This window comes from Oncorhynchus kisutch, unplaced genomic scaffold (assembly GCF_002021735.2).
Source record: "Oncorhynchus kisutch isolate 150728-3 unplaced genomic scaffold, Okis_V2 Okis07a-Okis12b_hom, whole genome shotgun sequence".
Classification (NCBI taxonomy): Eukaryota; Metazoa; Chordata; class Actinopteri; order Salmoniformes; family Salmonidae; genus Oncorhynchus; species Oncorhynchus kisutch.
Window position 1 is genome coordinate 14118564 of NW_022261984.1, and position 9597 is coordinate 14128160.

At 48.6% G+C, this 9597-nt stretch overlaps 1 protein-coding gene across 1 annotated transcript in view; it reads left to right on the forward strand.

Moving 5' to 3' along the window:
- Nucleotides 1–9597, forward strand: part of htt (huntingtin) — a 142560-nt gene that overhangs the window by 77085 nt on the left and 55878 nt on the right. The window contains 11 exon segments of the mRNA XM_031814603.1: nt 679–840; nt 1564–1619; nt 2332–2480; nt 3366–3454; nt 3456–3503; nt 4025–4141; nt 5305–5427; nt 5852–5960; nt 5963–6122; nt 7035–7093; nt 7213–7228. Of these exon segments, the coding sequence (XP_031670463.1) occupies nt 679–840; nt 1564–1619; nt 2332–2480; nt 3366–3454; nt 3456–3503; nt 4025–4141; nt 5305–5427; nt 5852–5960; nt 5963–6122; nt 7035–7093; nt 7213–7228 (1088 nt within the window).

Genomic DNA, 9597 nt, shown 5'->3' on the forward strand with positions numbered 1-9597 from the left:
GCGGTTAGATAACTCATGGTGACTCTGAGTGGTTAGATAACTCATGGTAACTGAGTGGTTAGATAACTCATGGTGACTCTGAGTGGTTAGATAACTCATGGTGACTCTGAGCGGTTAGATAACTCATGGTGACTCTGAGCGGTTAGATAACTCATGGTGACTGAGTGGTTAGATAACTCATGGTGACTCTGAGCGGTTAGATAACTCATGGTAACTGAGCGGTTAGATAACTCATGGTAACTGAGTGGTTAGATAACTCATGGTGACTCTGAGCGGTTAGATAACTCATGGTGACTCTGAGCGGTTAGATGACTCATGGTAACTGAGTGGTTAGATAACTCATGGTGACTCTGAGTGGGTAGATGACTCATGGTGACTCTACGAATACATTCATTGATTGATTGATTGTTTTGCAGAATGTGATCTACAGCCGTCTGGTTGTCAATTTAAATGGACTGATTGATTGACTGACTTAATTAATATATTGATTGTCTTCCAGAATGCGATCCACAACCACATTCGTCTGTTGTGAATTTAAATGGACTGATTGATTGACTGACTTAATTAATATATTGATTGTCTTCCAGAATGCGATCCACAACCACATCCGTCTGTTTGTAAATTTAAATGGACTGATTGATTGACTGACTATCAATATATTCATCGATTGTCTTCCAGAATGCGATCCACAACCACATCCGTCTGTTTGAACCTCTGGTGATCAAGGCTCTGAAACTGTACACCACCTCCACCTCTGTAGCGCTGCAGAGACAGGTCCTAGACCTGCTGGCGCAGCTGGTACAGCTACGAGTCAACTACTGTCTGCTGGACTCAGACCAGGTTAGAATACACACACACACAGACAAGAGAGTGTTTACACAGGCAGACCAATTGTGATCTATTTTTTTCACTAATTGGTCTTTTGACCAATCAGATTAGTTATGAAACAGATCTGATGTGTTTAAGATTTCCACCAATTAGTGGAAGAAAAGATCAGAATTGTTCTACCTGTGTGAACGCTACCTTATAGACACACAAGACACAGGCGGTGTGGTTGTAACCTCGTCTCTCTGTTCCAGGTGTTCATAGGTGTTGTGGTTGTAACCTCGTCTCTCTGTTCCAGGTGTTCAGAGGTGTTGTGGTTGTAACCTCGTCTCTCTGTTCCAGGTGTTCAGAGGTGTTGTGGTTGTAACCTCGTCTCTCTGTTCCAGGTGTTCAGAGGTGTTGTGGTTGTAACCTCGTCTCTCTGTTCCAGGTGTTCATAGGTGTTGTGGTTGTAACCTCGTCTCTCTGTTCCAGGTGTTCATAGGTGTTGTGGTTGTAACCTCGTCTCTCTGTTCCAGGTGTTCATAGGTGTTGTGGTTGTAACCTCGTCTCTCTGTTCCAGGTGTTCATAGGTGTTGTAGTTGTAACCTCGTCTCTCTGTTCCAGGTGTTCATAGGTGTTGTGGTTGTAACCTCGTCTCTCTGTTCCAGGTGTTCATAGGTGTTGTGGTTGTAACCTCGTCTCTCTGTTCCAGGTGTTCATAGGTTTTGTGGTTGTAACCTCGTCTCTCTGTTCCAGGTGTTCATAGGTTTTGTGCTGAAGCAGTTTGAGTACATTGAGGTGGGACAGTTCAGGTAAGACCTTCATCACCTTTTGACCAAGACCCCAAAAAGGTCTTGTCTGATTTCTAAACTATTTGTTAAGAAAGTTACTTCCTGTTCTCATTGTATGTGTCCATCCAAAAAGGGTCTGATGTTCTCTCTTTCTCTCTCCCTCTCTCCTCTCTCCCTCTCTCTCTCTCTCTCACTCTTTCTTTGTCTCCTCTCTCTCTCTCTCACTCTTTCTTTGTCTCTCTCTCTCCTCTCTCTCTCTCTCTCTCTCTCTCTCTCACACTTTCTCTCTCTCTCACACTTTCTTTCTCTCTCTCTCTCTCTCTCTCTCTCTCTCTCTCTCTCTCTCTCTCTCTCTGTCTCTCTCTCTCTCTCTCTGTCTCTCTCTCTCTCTGTGTCTCTCTCTGTCTCTCTCTCTCTGTGTCTCTCTCTCTCTCTCTGTCTCTGTCTCTCTCTCTCCCTGACTCTGTCTCTCTGTCTCTCCTCCCTGACTCTCTCTCTCTCTCTCTGTCTCTCTGTCTTCTCCCTCCCTGACTCTGTCTCTCTGTCTCTCTCTGTCTCTGTCTCTGTCTCTCTCTTGTCTCTGTCTCCTGTCTCTGTCTCTGTCTCTGTCTCTGTCTCTCTCTCTCTCTCTCTCTGTCTCTGTCTCTGTCTCTCTCTCCTCTCTCTCTCTCTCTCTCTCCTCTGTCTCTCTCTCTGTCTCTCTCTCTCTGTCTCCCTGACTCTGTCTCTCCAGAGATTCGGAGGCGATCGTCCCCAACATATTCTTCTTCCTGGTTCTGTTGTCGTACGAGCGGTACCACTCCAAACAGATCATCAGCATCCCAAAGATCATTCAACTGTGTGATGGCATCATGGCTAGTGGGAGGAAGGCTGTCACACATGGTAGGAACACACACAGAGCCGATACACTGACCACATGGTAGGAACACACACAGAGCCGATACACTGACCACATGGTAGGAACCACACAGAGCCGATACACTGACCACATGGTAGGAACACACACAGAGCCGATACACTGACCACAGGCCCATGTTGTGTTTATAGGAAATAATATTGGTTCCAGGACTCACTGGTGTCCTGGAACCATCTTGTCTGACTGGGGTCTTTCTCCTCCATCTTGTCTGACTGGGTCTTTCTCCTCCTTGTCTGACTGGGTCTTTCTCCTCCATCTTGTCTGACTGGGTGTCCTTTCTCCTCCATCTTGTCTGAACTGGGTCTTTCTCCTCCATCTTGTCTGACTGGGTCTTTCTCCTCCCATCTTGTCTGACTGGGTCTTTCTCCTCCATCTTGTCTGACTGGGTCTTTCTCCTCCATCTTGTCTGACTGGGTCTTTCTCCTCCTTGTCTGACTGGGTCTTTCTCCTCCTTGTCTGACTGGGTCTTTCTCCTGCATCTTGTCTGACTGGGTCTTTCTCCTCCATCTTGTCTGATTGGGTCTTTCTCCTCCATCTTGTCTGATTGGGTCTTTCTCCTCCATCTTGTCTGACTGGGTCTTTCTCCTCCTTGTCTGACTGGGTCTTTCTCCTCCATCTTGTCTGACTGGGTCTTTCTCCTCCATCTTGTCTGACTGGGTCTTTCTCCTCGTCTGACTGGGTCTTTCTCCTCATTTGTCTGATTGGTCTTTCTCCCCCATCTGTTGACTGGGTTTTTCTCCTCCTTGTCTGACTGGGTCTTTCTCCTCCTTGTCTGACTGGGTCTTTCTCCTCCATCTTGTCTGACTGGGTCTTTCTCCTCCTTGTCTGACTGGGTCTTTCTCCCCATCCAGCCATCCCAGCCCTGCAGCCTATAGTCCATGACCTGTTTGTTCTGAGAGGCTCCAACAAGGCTGACGCTGGGAAGGAGCTGGACACCCAAGAAAGAGGTGGTGGTCTCCATGCTGCTGAGACTCATACAGTACCACCAGGTAAACACACTCTGGAACCATGACACCGTGGTACTTTTGGAACCATGAAACCTTTGTGCTTTGGAACCTTTGTACTTTGGAACCTTTGTACTTTGGAACCTTTGTGCTTTGGAACCTTTGTGCTTTGGAACCTTTGTGCTTTGGAATCTTGGTACTTTGGAATCTTGGTACTTTTGGATCCTTTGTACTTTGGAACCTTTGTACTTTGGAACCTTTGTACTTTGGAATCTTTGTACTTTGGAATCTTTGTACTTTGGAATCTTTGTACTTTGGAATCTTTGTACTTTGGAATCTTTGTACTTTGGAATCTTTGTACTTTGGAATCTTTGTACTTTGGAATCTTTGTACTTTGGAATCTTTGTACTTTGGAATCTTTGTACTTTGGAATCTTTGTACTTTGGAATCTTGGTACTTTGGAATCTTGGTACTTTGGAACCATTAAATATTTCAACCATGCATCCATTACAACCATGTAACATTTTCACCTGTGTGACCTTTGACCTCTGTGTGTCTATGTTTAGGTGCTGGAGATGTTCATCCTGGTCCTCCAGCAGTGTCACAAGGAGAACGAGGACAAGTGGAAGAGACTGTCCAGACAGATTGCTGACATCATACTGCCCATGATAGGAAAACAACAGGTACGACCACAGTGAGAGAGACAGAGAGCTTGTAAACTTATTTGAAGTTATTCCTGTACTGCCTGTTCCTAACACAGGACCTGAGGTGTGTCATAGCAACACGGGACATGAGTGGTGTCATAGTAACACAGGACCTGAAGGTAGCAACACAGGACCTGAGGTAGCAACACAGGACCTGAGGGGAGCAAACACAGGACCTGAGGTAGCAACACAGGACCTGAGGTAGCAACACAGGACCTGAGGTAGCAACACAGGACCTGAGGTAGCAACACAGGACCTGAGGTGGTGTCATAGTAACACAGGACCTGAGGTGGTTGTCATGGTAAACACAGAAACCTGAGGTAGCAACACAGGACCTGAGGTGGTATCATAGCAACACAGGACCTGAGGTGGTGTCATAGCAACACAGGACCTGAGGTGGTGTCATAGCAACACAGGACCTGAGGTGGTGTCATAGCAACACAGGACCTGAGGTGGTGTCATAGCAACACAGGGGTCAAACCCCTGAGGTGGTGTCCATAGCACACAGGACTGAGGTGGTGTCATAGCTACACAGGACCTGAGGTGGTGTCATCGCAACACAGACCTGAGGTGGTGTCATAGCAACACAGGACCTGAGGTGGTGTCATAGCAACACAGGACCTGCTGTGGTGTCATAGCAACACAGGACCTGAGGTAGTAACACAGGACCTGAGGTGTTGTCATGGTAACACAGGAACTGAGGTGGTGTCATGGTAACACAGGACCTGAGGTAGTAACACAGGACCTGATGTGGTGTCATGGTAACACAGGACCTGAGGTGGTGTCATGGTAACACAGGACCTGAGGTGGTGTCATGGTAACACAGGACTTGAGGTGATATCTACTGATTGAGTGTTCTGTCCTAGATGGAACCTGGACTCCCTTGAGGCTGGGAGTGTTGAACACTCTGTCTTAGTAACACAGGACCTGAGGTGATGTCATAGTGGTAACACATGGTAACACAGTGTTCTGTCCTATGTGATGTCATAGTGGTAACACAGTGTTCTGTCCTAGGTGATGTCATAGTGGTAACACAGTGTTCTGTCCTAGGTGATGTCATAGTGGTAACACATGGTAACACAGTGTTCTGTCCTAGGTGATGTCATAGTGGTAACACATGGTAACACAGTGTTCTGTCCTAGATGCACCTGGACTCCCCTGAGGCTCTGGGAGTGTTGAACACTCTGTTTGAGACGGTCGCTCCCTCCTCTCTCCGCCCGGTAGATATGCTGCTGAAGGGAATGTTCACTACACCTGCTACCATGGTGAGACACACGGAATTTGAGCTTTTTGGATAATTCAATTGTTGCCAGGTCTTTACTGAGGCTAACTCCCTCCCTCCCTCCCTCCCTCCCTCCCTCCCTCCCTCCCTCCCTCCCTCCCTCCCTCCCTCCCTCCCTCCCTCCCTCCTCCCTCCCTCCTCCCTCCCTCTCTCTCTCTCTCTCTCTCTCTCTTTCCTCTTCTCCTTTCTCTCTCTCTCTCTCTTTCCTCTCTCTTCTCTCTTTCTCTCTTTCTCTCTTTCTCTCTCTCCTCTCTCTCTCTTTCTTCCCTCTCTCTCTCTCTCTCTCTCTCTCCTCTCTCTCTCCTCTCTCTCCCTCTCATCCCTCTCTCTCCTCTCTCTCCTCTCCTCCCTCCCTCCCTCTCCTCCCTCCCTCTCCTCCCTCTCAATCCTCTCTCCTCCCTCCCCAGGCTAATGTCAACACAGTTCAGCTGTGGGTGTCAGGTGTCCTGGCTGTCCTCCGAGTCCTCATCTCTCAGTCCACTGAAGACATAGTCCTCTCTCGTGTCCACGAGCTCTCCTCTCTCCTCTCCTCCTCTCCTGTCCCACCATCCGACGTCTCCGCGACGACAGCAGCCTCTCGTCGCCCCCGCCACCGCCTCTGGCGACCCCGGCAACTGTCGCCCCCGACAACCAGGAGGCCAACGGAGAGCGGGCGCCGCCGGAGGAGACGTTTGCCAGGTGAGTGCAGGATCGGGTCTTCACGGTTCCTCTGTGGTTATTATACACCTACTCATTCAAGGGTTGTTCTTTATTTTGACTATGTTCTACATTGTAGAATAATAGTGAAGACATCAGAACTATGAAATAACACATATGGATTCATGTAGTAACCAAAAAAGTGTTAAATAAATCAAAATAGATTTGAGATTCTTCAAAGTAGCCACCCTTTGCCTTGATGACAGCTTTGCACACTCTTGGCATTCTCTCAACCAGCTTCACCTGAAATGCTTTTCCAAACAGTCTTGAAGGAGTTCCCACATATGCTGAGGACTTGTTGGCTGCTTTTCCTTCACTCAGCGGTCCAACTCATCCCAAACCATCTCAAATGGGTTGAGGTCAGGTGATTGTGGAGGCCAAAGGTCATCTGATGCAGCACTCCAGCACTCCATCACTCTCCTTCTTGGTCAAATAGCCCTTAGACCGCCTGGAGGTCTGTTTTGGGTCTGTTTGGGTCATTGTCCTGTTGAAAAACAAATGATAGTCCCACTAAGTGCAAACCTGATGGGATGGCGTATGCTGTGGTAGTCATGCTGGTTAAGTGTGCCTTGAATTCTAAATAAACCACCCACAGTGTTACCAGCAAAGGACCATCACACCTCCTCCTCCTCCATGCTTCACGGTGGGAACCACACATGTGAAGATCATCTACTCTGCATCTCACAAAGACCAAAACCGGTTGAAACCAAAAATCTCACATTACACAGGACTCATCAGACCAAAGGACAGATTTCCACCAGTCTAATGTCCATTACCCTCGTGTTTCTTGGCCCAAGCCAGTCTCTTCTTCTTATTGGTGTCCTTTTAGTGGTGGTTTCTTTGCAGCAGTTCGACCATAAAGGCCTTATTAGATGACTCCTCTCCTCTCTCCAGGTTCCTACTCCAGCTAGTAGGAGTGATGTTAGATGACTCCTCTCCTCTCCTCTCTCCAGGTTCCTACTCCAGCTAGTAGGAGTGATGTTTGATGACTCCTCTCCTCTCCTCTCTCCAGGTTCCTACTCTAGCTAGTAGGAGTGATGTGTGATGACTCCTCTCCTCTCCCTCTCTCCAGGTTCCTACTCCAGCTAGTAGGAGTGATGTTGATGACTCCTCTCCTCTCCTCTCTCCAGGTTCCTACTCCAGCTAGTAGGAGTGATGTTAGATGACTCCTCTCCTCTCTCCAGGTTCCTACTCCAGCTAGTAGGAGTGATATTAGATGACTCCTCTCCTCTCTCCAGGTTCCTACTCAGCTAGTAGGAGTGATGCTAGATGACTCCTCTCCTCTCTCCAGGTTCCTACTCCAGCTAGTAGGAGTGATGTTAGATGACTCCTCTCCTCTCTCCAGGTTCCTACTCCAGCTAGTAGGAGTGATGCTAGATGACTCCTCTCCTCTCGCCAGGTTCCTACTCCAGCTAGTAGGAGTGATGCTAGATGACTCCTCTCCTCTCTCCAGGTTCCTACTCCAGCTAGTAGGAGTGATGTTTGATGACTCCTCTCCTCTCTCCAGGTTCCTACTCCAGCTAGTAGGAGTGATGTTTGATGACTCCCTCTCCTCTCCTCTCTACAGGTTCCTACTCCAGCTAGTAGGAGTGATGTTTGATGACTCCTCTCCTCTCCTCTCTCCAGGTTCCTACTCCAGCTAGTAGGAGTGATGTTAGATGACTCCCTCCTCTCTCCAGGTTCCTACTCCAGCTAGTAGGAGTGATGTTAGATGACTCCTCTCCTCTCTCCAGGTTCCTACTCCAGCTAGTAGGAGTGATATTAGATGACTCCTCTCCTCTCTCCAGGTTCCTACTCCAGCTAGTAGGAGTGATGCTAGATGACTCCTCTCCTCTCCTCTCTCCAGGTTCCTACTCCAGCTAGTAGGAGTGATGTTAGATGACTCCTCTCCTCTCTCCAGGTTCCTACTCCAGCTAGTAGGAGTGATGCTAGATGACTCCTCTCCTCTCCTCTCTCCAGGTTCCTACTCCAGCTAGTCGGAGTGATGTTAGATGACTCCTCTCCTCTCTCCAGGTTCCTACTCCAGCTAGTAGGAGTGATGTTAGATGACTCCTCTCCTCTCTCCAGGTTCCTACTCCAGCTAGTAGGAGTGATGTTTGATGACTCCTCTCCTCTCCTCTCTCCAGGTTCCTACTCCAGCTAGTAGGAGTGATGTTTGATGACTCCTCTCCTCTCTCCAGGTTCCTACTCCAGCTAGTAGAGTGATGTGTGATGACTCCTCTCCTCTCCTCTCTCCAGGTTCCTACTCCAGCTAGTAGGAGTGATGTTTGATGACTCCTCTCCTCTCCTCTCTCCAGGTTCCTACTCCAGCTAGTAGGAGTGATGTTTGATGACTCCTCTCCTCTCCTCTCTCCAGGTTCCTACTCCAGCTAGTAGGAGTGATGTTAGATGACTCCTCTCCTCTCTCCAGGTTCCTACTCCAGCTAGTAGGAGTGATGCTAGATGACTCCTCTCCTCTCCTCTCTCCAGGTTCCTACTCCAGCTAGTCGGAGTGATGTTAGATGACTCCTCTCCTCTCTCCAGGTTCCTACTCCAGCTAGTAGGAGTGATGTTAGATGACTCCTCTCCTCTCTCCAGGTTCCTACTCCAGCTAGTAGGAGTGATGTTTGATGACTCCTCTCCTCTCCTCTCTCCAGGTTCCTACTCCAGCTAGTAGGAGTGATGTTTGATGACTCCTCTCCCCTCTCCTCTCTCCAGGTTCCTACTCCAGCTAGTAGGAGTGATGTTTGATGACTCCTCTCCTCTCTCCAGGTTCCTACTCCAGCTAGTAGGAGTGATGTGTGATGACTCCTCTCCTCTCCTCTCTCCAGGTTCCTACTCCAGCTAGTAGGAGTGATGTTTGATGACTCCTCTCCTCTCCTCTCTCCAGGTTCCTACTCCAGCTAGTAGGAGTGATGTTTGATGACTCCTCTCCTCTCCTCTCTCCAGGTTCCTACTCCAGCTAGTAGGAGTGATGTTAGATGACTCCTCTCCTCTCTCCAGGTTCCTACTCCAGCTAGTAGGAGTGATATTAGATGACTCCTCTCCTCTCTCCAGGTTCCCTACTCCAGCTAGTAGGAGTGATGCTAGATGACTCCTCTCCTCTCCTCTCTCCAGGTTCCTACTCCAGCTAGTAGGAGTGATGTTAGATGACTCCTCTCCCCTCTCCAGGTTTCCTACTCCAGCTAGTAGGAGTGAATGCTAGATGACTCCTCCCTCTCTCTCCAGGTTCCTACTCCAGCTAGTAGGAGTGATGCTAGATGACTCCTCTCCCTCTCTCCAAGGTTCCTACTCCAGCTAGTAGGATGATGTTAGATGACTCCTCTCCTCTCTCCAGGTCCTACTCCAGCTAGTAGGAGTGATGTGTGATGACTCTCTCTCCTCTCCTCTCTCCAGGTTCCTACTCCAGCTAGTAGGAGTGATGCTAGATGACTCCTCTCCTCTCTCCAGGTTCCTACTCCAGCTAGTAGGAGTGATG